Source organism: Chiloscyllium plagiosum, chromosome 1 (assembly GCF_004010195.1).
Source record: "Chiloscyllium plagiosum isolate BGI_BamShark_2017 chromosome 1, ASM401019v2, whole genome shotgun sequence".
In the NCBI taxonomy this organism is placed as follows: domain Eukaryota; kingdom Metazoa; phylum Chordata; class Chondrichthyes; order Orectolobiformes; family Hemiscylliidae; genus Chiloscyllium; species Chiloscyllium plagiosum.
This window is the reverse complement of record NC_057710.1, coordinates 51,161,140-51,175,242: the sequence shown is the minus strand read 5'-3', so window position 1 is coordinate 51,175,242 and position 14,103 is coordinate 51,161,140. Positions and strand designations below refer to the sequence as shown.

Below are 14,103 nucleotides of genomic sequence, written 5' to 3'. Positions count from 1 at the left end.
CAGCTGGTTTGGCCACCTTCCTTCTAGGTCCTCTATGCAGAGCTATCCCCAGGGTTCCTGAATTCTAGTCCTGAACTCATACCTTTACTTCTACAATCTCCTTTTATGCAGTTTGAGCTCATGCTGTCTGCGATACATATCCTGCTACCTTGACTTTCAACCTTTGATTAAGTGGCTTAGCACTCAATCTCTTTTGCTGTCCCATATGATTGGTCCAAATGTTCCCTCTTTTTTGGTGTTGTTCCCTGCAAATCTTTCATCATTAACTGTCTCCTCAGAAAATCTACTGATGATTCCTCTGCCTTTGTAAACTACTGCAGCAAACTGCCTTTTCACTTTGAACAAATCTGTGTCCATATTTATGAAACAGTTTAAGTCCTCTAATCATGTTTTTATAGCACTAAAATCACTCTTATTAAAGTCAAAAACACATTGGGGGAATTTTATAGAGCATGAATGACATGGGCAAGGTAAGGAATGTGACAGAATTACGCAAGATGTGTGATGAGGCCTACCTTGATGTTGGGAGCAGTTTGCTGCATCTTTTAACTAAATTTCAGGTGATGAGATGAAATTCTTGCTAGGGTAGCGAGTTGCCTTTTAATGGCGATTATTATTTATGTCTTATGAAAGGAATGAAAGGAACCTTCTGGTCCAGTGCCCACAATCCGTAAAGGGCATGCTCCAAAGATAGTACTTCCTATCCTTTACTAAACTTTAAATTTAATTGCTGGTGGGCCCCACAGTGCAGGTCTGTACTTCCGAAGCATCCTGGATGACTTTCTAAAAATGACTTTCTCAAATCAGAAGGTTCCTTTCATTGCCTTAGTAACTGTCCATCCCACCTCAATAAATATGCAGCTTCTTATCCTACCTACCTGCTGTGAACAAACTCGACACCAAAAGATTCTCAGCATAGAAGTAAGTCAGAGTAGATACTTGACAACATCAGCTTGTTGCTTGTCCCAAAGAGCCTCCATGTTCCTCATCCATAAAACAGCCTCTTAGGGCATGATCCAAGGGCACAGGCACATGCAATTTGTGGGCACTGGCATTTGCTAATTGTCAACTTCACAGGATTGTTACGGTATCTCTCTGATCAACTTGTAGGCGCTTTGGAAGTACAGACCTGCATTGTGGGACCCACCAGCAATTAAATTTAAAGTTTAGAAAAGGATAGGAAGGAAGGTAGTACTATCTTTGGAGCATGTCCTATATGGATTGTGGGCACTGGACCAGAAGGCTCCTTTCATTCCTTCCTCCCTTCCCAGACCTTAAAATCCCTCATCTCCTGAGATGCTTGAAACCTCTTCACCCAATACCACAGTTTTACTTGGGTCTGAGAGTCCATTGTTGCAGGGACACTTTGTGCAGAGAGACAGCCTTCCAGCTCAAGGATTGGACCAAGCTGCATTTCAGGGTTCCTTGCTTACTGTCTCAGCACTAGATTGGTTAGTGCTGACCTGCAAGTTCGTAGTATCCATGCTTTGAAGTGTTAAAAAAATCTCTCAGAGTATGTGTATCTGTGTGAGTGTGAATATAAAGGGGTATAAGTCTGTGAGTGTGCGAGTGTGTATGTGTGAGGGTATCGGTCTGCAGAAGTGTGCGTGTGCATGTGTGTGTGTCTGTAGTGCAGTGGGTACCCTTTATACGCACACTCACACACATACTCTCTCACAGACACTCATACCCCTCCACACCCACATACTATACATAAGTTTGTGGGGTGAATTTGTACTTGCAGAATTACATTTTATTTTGCTCAAAAACTGCATGAATCCATGCAAGATTCTGTAAATCCCTTTTTTAGAAATAGAATCAATCTGAACATTGGGGCATAGACAGCCTCATACAGGGCACCTCACACCTTCAATGCATTATCTGGGCCAACATTGTTACAATTCACTTGAGAATGTAACTTTAAAAAAAAAGTTCTGGGATTTACATATGTAAGAACTGAAACCAATATGGTCATTCTAAAAGATGAGAGACTTAAACAATCTAGTCTTTTTCAATATATTATTTCAGTTGCATCACACTGTAAGCCATTGCTAATAAATTCTGTCTTAATGTTCTTATACTCCACAACCACCTGATGAAGGAGCAGCTCGTGTTTCCAAATAAACCTGTTGCACTATAACCTGCTGTTGTGTGATTTTTAAACTTACACCCCAGTCCTAGACTGGCACCTCCAAATCATAGTTTGCAGTGTCATTGTTGTTAGCAAATTGGGTCTGTAATCCGTTTGGGCTGGTCATGGTCGAGGGATATGTCCAATTACAGTCCGGGGAGTCAGCACTCCTGGTAGGGGACTTTGCAAGCAGTAAAAAATGAATTACATACCATTGCTACAATTATAAAATGGGTGAGACAACAAGCTGAGTAGGTGAAATCAGCATCAATTTGATGTGTGAAAATGTGAATCCAAATCTGCTAAATTCCAGGACATTGAAGGGTCAAATACACAAAGAACGTGTTTGCAAATTCCAATAATTTCATTCACTCTATTTGCACTGTAAATACGCAAAGTACTTAAGGTTCAAATGCTGGTCAAAGCTGATTTGCATCATGCCGCTGGTCCTTGTAAATTGAACATGGCGAACATCAGCAAAAAGCAGTAATGACTTATTTAACCATGATGCTATGTAATACAATTCTATATTCTGGATGTACAGCATGATGCTCTATCATTTAAAATATTGTATTGGCAGAGTTGCAAGTGCTTTGTTAAAAGTGAAAAATGTCACAAGTCTAAGCAACCATCAATAAAATTGTTCCTTTGACAGAATGCTTCGATTTGTTAATTTTTTTTTGGATTAGTAATGCACTGACATCTTCTATTTATTATAGATGTTTTCTCTCAAGTTTAGTGTACCAAGTGAGAATTGTTACGACATGGGATTCCAAAGGGCTTCACTTTAAATTGATATAGCTCATTTGTTAGCCCAGCCACAACTCTGTTCATGAGTCTTTGAAATGTGGTGGATGCGTTCTTCATTCCAAAGGGCATCACTTTAAATTGACATAGCCCACTTGGAGATACAAACGCAGAAATTTATTTCACTATCTCTGATAAAGCTACCCGCCAGTAACTATGCAGTAAGTCGCACTTGGTGACGTAACTGGCTTGTCCGATTTTCTCATATCGTCCTCCAATCTAAGAGTTGGATATCAGTCTGATTTTGTAATGGTGTTGACCTTCCGATAATGTACACAGAATCATTGAGTCCCATCCAGTTTGGGGACTAAGACGATCGGCAAACTCCACTCGTCCTGGCTTGATGATATCCTTGTCAAGAATGGCCTCCACCTCCTTCTGGACCTGTCTGAATTTGAACGGATTAAACCGGTAGGGGTGTTGTTTTATTGGAGCAGTATTCCCTTCGTCTATTTCACGTACAATAGCATTAGTCCTCCTTTTCTTACATATGTCCATATACTGCAGTAAAAAAAATTTTCAACTGCCTTCTATGCTCAAGAGCTAGATAGCTTACTAACCTATCCCACTCCTCAAGGACATTTTTTAATCTATTTTGAGGCACATCAAAATTCACATCACCTAGATTTGATTCCTCACTCTGCGAGGCAGTAACTAACACCTGTTTCTCCAGTTCTTTCTCTCTACTAATAACATGGTTTCAACATGTTCACATGACATACCTGATGCCTTTTCTTTTTCTATCTGGCATCTTTTCTAGATAGTTTATTTGATTCAATTTTTCCTCAATTTGATAGGGGCCACTAAACCTAGCTTTGAAGGGATCTCCTATCACTGGTAACAGTACTAACAAGTCTTCCCCTTGAGAAAACATCTGGGTCTCAGAGCTTTTGTCTGCCACCTGTTTCATTCTACATTGTGCCTTCTTTCGGTGCTGTTTACCTAAGTCACCTACTTGATTTAGTCTCTCCCTCACCTCCGATACATAATCTAAGTGTGAGATTTCCGATTTTGGTCCTGTCAATTTTTCTTTAATTAATTTTAAAGGGCCTCTCACTTCATGCCCAAATATTAACTCTAAGGGAGTGATCTGAGTAGATTCATTTGGGGCGTCTCTAATGGCAAACATTACAAATGGGATACCTTTATCCCAATCATGTAATCCTTACAGTATGCTCTCAACATGGTCTTCAAGGTGTGATGCCACCTTTCTAAAGCTCCCTGGGATTGAGGATGATACGCACTGGATTTAAAGTGCTGTACACCTATGCAATCCATAACCTCCTTAAACAACTTAGCAGTAAACTTTGACCCTTGGTCCGACTGAATACCTTTGGGCATCCAATACCGTGTGAAGAAAGCTACTAGTTCCTCTACCACCTTTTTTGCTGTGATACTCCGTAATGGAATTGCCTCCGGAAATCTGGTAGACACATCCATTATGGTTCACAAGTACTGGTTCTCACTTTTAGTTCTTGGGAGGGGACCTACACAGTCAATTTTAACCCATGTGAAAGGCTCTTCAAACTCAGGAATTGGCACAAAGGTGATGGTTTTATTACCGCATGTGGCTTACCTACTATTTGGCACGTATGACACATACGGCAAAAGTTCACTGCACCCTCGTGCATTCCAGGCCAATAAAAATGTCTTTGTACCTTAGCCTGGGTCTTTCGTACACCTAGATAGACCTCCTACAGGTAGTTCATGTGCTACCCGTAACACCTCCTGCCTATATGATCCTGGCAACAAAATCTGGTGCACTTCAGCCCATTTCTCCTCTGCACTAACCTGCCATGGTGTCTATTTCCGTCTTAGGATTCTATCTTTCAGATAATAACCCTCCTGAATATTCTCTTCCTCCTTTTTGGAGTACGTATCCACATATATATCTTTTATCATCTTGTCTTACTGATGCAAGTCTCTTAACCTTTCAGGACTAAACACTTCTGTCTGTCTCTCTGCCTGTTCAGGTTTTCCCTGCACCATTACGTCAAACAGGGTGCTTCTAACTGAACCTCAACTCCTTCATTTTTCTCTTTACTTTTCACTTCATGCTGTGACTTATGAGCGTGGGATCTGATTACTACATAGTCTGGGAAAATACCAGGATACTTCTGCTTTAACCACTCAGTTTATTGGCCTTCCTTGGGCTTTTCCATAACGGGGGGGTCACTCCCACCTTGGATCCTGCCAAGTCATTCCCAAGAAAAAACTGAATTCTTGGGACTGACACTCCGTCAATCACTTCCACTGTTACTTCTCCAACCTGATCTTACATAGGGGAACACTAAATGTCTGTCCGTCTATCTCACAAATCACTACACTCTTGGGTAACAGATCAGAAAGAGTGCATATGTGCTCATCGCTCATTATCAGTGACTGGTTAGATCCTGTATCTCTCGAAATTATACCTTCTTGTCCTGCTCTCCCTTTTCTTTCTGAGTAAACTTTACCCAGAGGCGGATTCTTTGTAGATATCAGGTACTAGCTCCATACCCAGCTCCTGCCTAGGCTGTGCACTCTCCTGAAGCTTCTCTGCTCTTCCTAGGGTCTATTTTACTACCTTCACTAATGCCACTGGCTTAGCTTCTTTTACCACACTCTTTCCCATAGTGCTTTTCTTTAATGACCAGCGCTGTGACTTTACCACATGTACCACTTTACTACAGTGGAAACACCTGAGGCTATTCACCTCCTTTCCACCCTCTTGAGCTTTTTTATTATCCTGTGGTAAATTCTTATCTGTATTCTCTACTCTTGGTTTTGTAGAGTGGGATCTCCCCTTCGCTCAACTTCTGTCCCTCACAGGACAAAATTCTGGTCGGATGCTTGTCTTATGCACCAACATGTATTCATCTGCTAATTCTGCAGCCCTTCTCATTTCCTGAACTTTCTGCTCCACCATGTGAATTCTTATCATTTTTGGAAGTGAGTTTTTAAACTCCTCCAGCAGAATAATCTCTCATAGAACCTCAAAGGTCTTACCTATTTTTAAAACACACACACCCAGCTATCAAAATGACTATGTTTAATTCTTTCGAACTAACATAAGTCTGACCTGGTTCCTTCTTTATGTTTCTGAACCACTGTCAATATGCTTCTGGTACCAATTCATAAGCACTTAAAATAGCCCATTTAATCTCTTCATAATCTCTTGACCCCTCATCTGACAGTGCGGCAAATACCTCATCCCTCAGCTGGTAACATTCCCTAACACTGCTCCACTCTCTTCATGCATCAGAGACCCCACTCCCTAACACTGCTACACTCACTTCAGGCATCAGTGACCCCACTCCCTCTGCCTACCAGTTTAGTCTGAACGAGCATTACCCATAAATCCTCTGACCACTACATCTGCCTATCCAATTTTTCAATTGAAATAAAGAAGGCTTCAACATCAAAATGTGGAAGAATTTTGACATATCTGTATACATCATTACCTTCTCTTAAACTCCATCCTGTTAACTTGACTTTGCTGACTAAGTGGCAACTTCTCAAGTTCAATTTCTTTTTTTGCTCAGCTGAGAACCTACTCGCTCTTTCTTTTTCCTCTTCTCTCTCTTTCTCACTCCCTTTCTTCTCTCTTTCTTTGCTCAGCTAAGAACCTTCTCTCTCCCTCTATCTCTGTTTATCTTCTAACTCCATTTTCCTCAATTGTAATTTGAGTTTTTCTACCTCTACTGCACTTGGCTGTTTCTCTGACATACCTAAGTGTTTGAGTAACTCCCTTGCAATTTCAGCTTTACTTTTGTCCTTGGTTAAACCCAAATCTAACTTATTTGCTAAAGCTAAAAGTGTGGTCTTTTTCTTTCCTTCTAAACTTTCTTGGCAAATCGAGAATCATCTTCAAATCCCAGAACATCTTTAGCAATTTTAACAACCATTTCTCTCACATTTAATTTCATCAACCACAAGTCACCAAAACTAAATAAAACTTAGGTGAGACAATTTGTTTAAAGATCTAACCTGCAAGTGTTGAAATCCACTGGAATTTTTCCTACCCCCAAATCCATTTAAATCTGTATAAACCAGTTCAAAACTCTGAAGAAAGCCCCCAAATTGGTGCGACACGTGGTAACCCCACTCTCCCACTAATTTAAACCAGCAACACAGAAATGATTTAACCTGTTAAAATTCGAGAGGCCAATAACTATCTCAAAGGTCACTACTTAAAGTAAAAATTAACAACTTTTTAAAAACATCTAACAGAAAATAATTAACTAACAACTATTTATAACTCCTTTCTCTAACCTATCTTTTACTTTCTCTTCTATAATACCGGTCCGATTAAACGTCCAATTAAGATTGACCAAAAAATTCAAATTTCAAAACCAGCCAACTGTCGAATCTTCTCTTTGTATCTTCCTCAGTCTTCTTTTCTTCTTCTTAAGGTTCCTGTCTCATAGGTAATTGATAGATAAAGGTACCTTTAAGAGACCTATTCTGCTGCAATCTGCATGTGTTGGTGGCTTCCACAGTGTGGTGCTGGGAAAGCACAGCAGGTCAGGCAGCATCCTAGGAGCAGGAAAATCGACGCAAAAGCCCTTCATCAGGAATCCTGACAATTTTATTATTGTCAAAATACCAAATTCAAATTTGATTGATTTAGTATCTTGGAATATAACTTAAACGGATTGGCCAAATTTGATTTTGTTTTTGTCTCATAGTAAACCAGGTACATTGTAAATTCTCCAGCACTCTGTGTGCTTGCTAGGCCCTTCACTCTCTTAGAAGTTAAAGTACACCTCTATACCTTCATCACACAATAATCAACTTCATTCTTTGCTTAGTAAATACAATTAACTTGATGCTTTTTTTTGATAGGGACAGAACAATGGAACTTCAAAGCATGATCTAAAATAATCCCTTCAAATAATAAGTCAAGACTATACAATTTAGATTCAAAGTTCAAATGTAAGATTGCTTACCTGTTCCCACGAGATAATTGTATGACGCTCTGCTGGTTCCTTTTCTACATATCTAACTTCTGTCACACCTGGACGACTTTCTAAAAACGTCAAAAGTATTGGTAAATGGGTTTTGTAGACACCTTTATTAGATATTTTCCAATCGACTTGTGCATTCTGCAAAGATATGGGAAAAAGGCAGGAGATTGGCACTAAGTAATGGAATTGGTGCAGAAATAATGGCCTGACTGACCACCTTCTGCTCCGTAACAATTGTGATTCTGCATTAATATTTCAGGTCAATGGTCTTTCATCAGACCATCTGATGAAGGGCTGTAGTGCAAACAACATGACACTCATGTTATTGGAAACAGCCAAACTCTCTTATACAGACATTTCAATAGAGTTTCTATTCAAAACTACAAAGAACAAAGATCAGTATGACACAGGAACAGGTCCTTTGGTCCATCAAGACTGCACCAACACATGATTCTTTTCAAAACTAAAACCTTTTGTCTCCATACCCATATATTTCCTGCCTATGTATGTGTCTGTCAAGATACGTTGCTAATATATCTGCCTCCACCACCTCCTCTAGCAGCACATTCCACCCTCTGTGTAAAAAAACTTGCCTTTCAGATTTCCTTTAAATTTACCCCCTTTTACCTTAAACCTATATCCCCTAGTAATTTACAGTTCTATCCTGGGAAAAAGAATGCAATTATCCATGCCTCTAATAATCCTTTAAAGTTCAAATGAGGACAAACTAAGTTTGTCAAATCTCTCCTCATAGCTAATATCATCCAAAGCAGGTAACATTCTGGTAAACTGGTTCTATATCCTCTCCAAAGCTTCCACTTCCTTCTGCTAGTGTGGCAACCAGAACTGTACACAATATTTCAAATGTGCCCGAACTAAAGTTCTATGCAACTGCGACATATCTGCCAATTTTTATACCCTAGCTCCTGTGTGCCAAAGATATTTCGTGGTCCCTTTTAGCCAACCTAAGTCCTTGTGAGTTATTTCCTGTTAATTTCAGATTCATCAAGGGCTCTGCCTGTCTTCAGTTTCCTAAACCTTACATATTCTGCTATTTTGGAATCATACAGAGCAGAACGTTCTTTTGAACTAAGCTCTCGATTTCTTGTCATCCAACATTCCTGTATCTTGCATCCTTATCCTTCATTTTCACAGTATCATGTGGATCTTGAACACTAGTCAATTGCCATTTAAAAGACTGCCACATACCAGATGTGGATTTATTCTAAATCTACATTTTACATTCCCCTGTTCCTGCCTAATATTGTTGTAGTTAACCTTCCCTCAATTTAGTACTTTCACATGAGGACTACTCTTATCCTTATCTATAAATTTGAATGAAAACATAAGGAATTATGATCACTGTTCCCGAAATGCTTTCCCACTGAAACTTTGATCATTTGGCCAGGCTCATTCCCCAGTACCAGGTCTAGTGTGGCCCCTCCCCTTGTTGGACTATTTACATATTGTTTTAAAAAAGTATCCTGGAACACCTTGCAAATCCCATCCCCATTGAAGCTTTTGGCGCTAAGGGAGTCCTGGTCAATAAGGTGGAAGTTAAAATCACCCACCACAACCCTGTTATTTTTACATTTTTCCATAATCTGTCCACAATTCTATTCCACTATCACTCTTTGGCCGTTGGGAGGTCTGTAGTACAATCTCAATAATATGGTTGCACTCTTCAGATTGATAACAATGCCCCTACCTTGTATTTTATATGAATACTATCATGATGATACAAAATATAGTCTATGATCTTTGTATCCCGCCAGCAGACTTAAAATGGCCAAAGGGATCACCTGAACTTCCATGCGAGGTACATTTCAAGAAACTGATATAGATTAGACCAAGGTAGTCTGACCTGGCATCAACATTTCTTAAAGGCAGTGCTGCCAGTCAACCAGGCTCTGTTGGGAAGGCAGAAAAGACCCTTTCATTTATACCATTGAGAATCCTCACAAGTGCAATCATCAAGCTTGAAATGATAACTTCAGCAGATGGATTATATAAACAAAGAGTTCTTACTTTGGCAGACCAGAAGGAAGTAGAATTATCAATACAGAATAAACACGGCATGAGGAGGCACTCTCTCTCAAGAAGGCAGCATTGAATGCAGCGAAGACCCTCAGAACCAATAACTTAAAAGAAAATTGCAATTTTCTTGATTGCTGATGGTCTAAGACACTAACTATTAACTGCAGTCTCAGGCCAAAATCATGTGCCTCAAAGACACCAAAGGACTCTTTTAAGCCATTTTTTACCTTTGCACTGGACACTATTACCTTTTAACTTTGTGCTTTTGTGTGAAAGTGGGCCCAAGTTACTGCACGCAGGTATTGAGGTTAGCAGGTAAAACAATTGCTCTTTCTTTCACTCAAGAAAATCTTGTAACTTGCGCCTTAACAATAAAGCTATGGTTTAACTGCAGAAATGATGTGGAGGTGCCGGTATTGGACTGGGGTGGATAAGATCAAGGTCAGAAGTCATACAACACCAGGTTACAGTCCAACAGGTTTATTTGAAATCACAAGCTTTTGAAGCACTGCCCCTTCATCAGGTGAAGTGAAGAAAAGTACAGGCACAGAATTTATAAGCAGAGATCATTGGGTAGAGAGAGCAAAAGATTATACAAATGAAGTGGAGTGTTGGTGGGCTGAATAATAAGTCACTGCTGGTGATCAAAAGCATTAGACAATGTGAGCAAAGTGTCAACAGTGGAATAGTAAGTGAAGGGATGACCTATAATCCGATTAATTGAGGCAGAGAGATAATTACAAAAAAGTTAAAAATAAAAGTGGTGCTGGAGGCAAACCAAACAGCTGGAATAACATGATAGGTATAAGAGTTGCAAACCAACGGTCTAACCAAAGTAACAAGGAAACCAAAATTATACTAAACTAATTAAGGTAGAGAGATCGTAAAGTATCAAGGTGATGGTGTCAAAACAGGAAAATAAGGAAGATTTTACAAATATAGGACAGTATGGTGGGGGTTACATGTAGCATGACGTGATTCCAAGATCACATTTGAGGCCATCATCATGGGTATGGAACTTGGCTATCAGTTTCTGTTTGTATTTGGAAGGCTGCCTTGGAGGACGCTTACCCTACAGATTGGAGGCTGAATGTCCTTGACCACTGAAGCATTCTCAGATTGGGAGTGAGCATTCCTGGCTGGCGATTGTTACGCGGTGTCCATTCATCCGTTGTTGTAGCATCTGCATGGTCTCACCAACATTCTTGCCTGCAGCATAAGAGGTAGACAACATTGGTCGAGTCAAATGAGTACCTGCCACGTACGTGGTTGGTGGTGTTCCATTGTGTGATGGTAGGAACTACGTCGATGATCTGGCATGTTTTGTAGAGGTTGCTGTGGCAGAGTTGTGTAGTCTACATTGCCCTGAAGGCTGGGTAGTTTGCAGTAAACAACGGTCTGTTTAAGGTTTGGCAGTTGTTTGAAGGCGAGAAGTGGGGAACGTAGGGACAATCTTGGCGAGATGTTGGTTGTCATCAATGACACGTTGGTAGCTGCGAAGAACATGGCATAGTTTCTCTGCTCCAGGGAAGTAGTGGACAATGAAAAGTACTGTATCAGTCGTGCCCGGTGTTGTCTCCTGAGGAGGTCATTGCGGTTTTTTGCTGTGGCACATGGGAACCGTTGATTGATGAGTTGAGCATCTTATCCCGTTCTTATGGGGGGTCTTTCAGCGGCTGTAGGTGTCTAGTGCATTCCTCCTTATCTGAGCAGATCCTGGATATACATAGGGCTTGTCCGTAGGGGATGCCTCTTTAGGGTAGAAGCTGGAGAAGTGTAGCATCATGAGTATATACGTGGGTGTGCAGCAGAGTGAAGTACTGAGGTGCCCAGCCTTGATGGAGATGTGTTTGTCCAAGAATGAGACTGATTTTGAAGAGGTAAATCTGATGGTGGGATGAAACATTTTGATATCATTGTGTAGTTGTTTCAGTGATTCCTCGCCATGAGTCCAGAGGAAGAAAATGTCGTTGATGTATGTGGTGTATAGCATTGGTTGAAGGTCCTGTGCAGCAAAGAAATTTTGCTCAAACTTGGGAATGAAAATGTTGGCATATCGGGGTGTAAACCTGGTTCTCATTGCTGCTCCGTATGTCTGGATGAACCTCATGATGCTGCACTTCTCTATGATAAGAACGGGATATGATGCTCAACTCATCGATCGCCAGTTCTGGCGTGCCACAGCCACAAATCACAACGACCACCTCAGAAGACACAGGACACAATCCTTCAGCACTTCCCTGGAACTGAGAAACTACGTCATGTTCTTCACAGCCTTCAACATGTCATCGATAATGACAGACATCTCACCAAGTTCATCCCCATCTTCGCACTTCTCGCCTGCCAAAACTTAAACAGACCATCGTTTGCAGCAAACTACCCAACCTTCACGACAACATCAACCACAACGCGACACAGTCCTGCCACAGTAACCTCTGCAAGACGTGCCAGATCATCACACTTGAGAACACCATCCACTACGTACATGGCAGATACTTTTGGAATATTGTATGCAATTCTGATCTCGCTTCTAGAGGAAGGACGTTGTGAAATGTGAAAGGGTTCAGAAAAGATTTACAAAGATGTTTCCAGGGTTGGAGGGTTTGAGTTACAGGGAGAGACTGAATAGGCTGGGGCTGTAATCCGTGGCATGTCGGAGGCTGGAGATGACCTTATAGAGGTTTACAAAATCATTGGGGGGGGGGGGGCATGGACAGGGTTGGTCTTTTCCCTGGGTAAGGGGGTCCAGAACTAGACAGCATAGGTTTAGGGTGAGAGGGGAAAGATTTAAAAGGGACCTAAGGGGCAGCTTTTTCATGCAAAGGATGGCGCATGTATGGAATGAGCTGCCAGAGGAAGTGATGGAGGTTGGTACAAATATAATATTTAAAGGCATCTGAATGGGTATATTAATAGGAAGTGTTTTGAGGGATATGGGCCAAGTGCGGCAAATGGGGCTAGATTAATTTAGGATATCTGGCCTGCATGGATGAGTTGGACCAAAGGATCTGTTTCCATGCTTTACATCTCTATGACTCATGTGACTTGGCCAACGTTGTCTACCTCATACGCTGCAGGCAAGGCTGCCCCGAGGCATAGAGTATTTCATAGAGACCATGCAAATCCTACAACAATAGATGAATGGACACAGCGCAACAATCGCAAGACAGGAATGCTCCCTAATGGGGTAAACTTCAGGGGTCAAGATCATTCACCCTTGAACTTTGGGTAAATGTCCTCCAAGGCAGCCTTGAGATACACAACAATGCAGAACTGTCATACAGAAACTGATAGCCAAGTTTCATACCCAGGAAGATGGCCTCAACTGTGATCTTGGGATCACATTGTGCTACATGTAACCCCACCATACTGTTCTGTCTTTGTAAAATCTTCTTTCGTGTTCTGTTTTCACACCATCACCTCGATAACTTGTTATGATCGCTCCACTTTAATTAGTTTACACAGTTTTGGTTTATTTGTTACTTTGGTTAGACCCTAAGCATGCAATTCTTCAATTAAATGGCTGGAATAACATGTAACTATCTCTCTGCCTCAAATAATCAGATTATAGGTCATCCTTTCACTCACTATTCTACTGTTGGCACTTTGCTCACACCTTCTGACACTTTTGATTACCTGCAGAGGCTTATTATTCAACCCAGCAACACTTTACTCACACCATTCGTATGATCTTTTGATCTCTCTGCCTATACAGTCTGTGGTTGTATGCTTTACTTCACTTCACTTCACCTGAAGGGGCAGAGCACAAAAAGCTTGTGATTTCAAATAAACCTGCTGTTGTGTGACTTCTGACCTTAACTGCAGAAAGGTATAGCCTTGTCCTAAAACTGACCAATCTTTGTTGAAAGCAACTAAGAAGATTGATAAATTAGAAGCTGGTTCATACATTCTCACCTGCTTGCAACATATTTTGCGTTGAGATATTTGTGCTCATCTCATTTAGCATTCCTAGCTTTAATATATCCACCAACGGTCATGTCATCAGCTGGCTAGGATTTAACTTCTGAAATTCCAAGGTGACACCTCCCATCTTGCTTTCCTCCTTTAAGATCCTTGTTAAAACCTCTCTTTTTGACCAAAAGTATATGCACCTGATCTAACATCTCCGAAAGTAGCTGAATGTTATACTTTGTTCTGTAGTACCCCTATAAAAACATA

The 14,103-nt window shown here is 40.8% G+C and overlaps 1 protein-coding gene across 5 annotated transcripts in view; it reads right to left on the bottom strand.

Annotated features, from left to right (window-relative positions):
• Positions 1–14,103, bottom strand: part of tpgs2 (tubulin polyglutamylase complex subunit 2) — a 49,348-nt gene that overhangs the window by 32,216 nt on the left and 3,029 nt on the right. For 3 of the 5 annotated variants that reach the window (XM_043685431.1, XM_043685599.1, XM_043685543.1), the window contains one exon: positions 7,870–8,025. In XM_043685431.1, the coding sequence (XP_043541366.1) occupies positions 7,870–8,025 (156 nt within the window). The remainder of the gene's footprint in view (positions 1–7,869; positions 8,026–14,103) is intronic. The other 2 variants (XM_043685486.1, XM_043685378.1) reach the window with 1 other exon arrangement.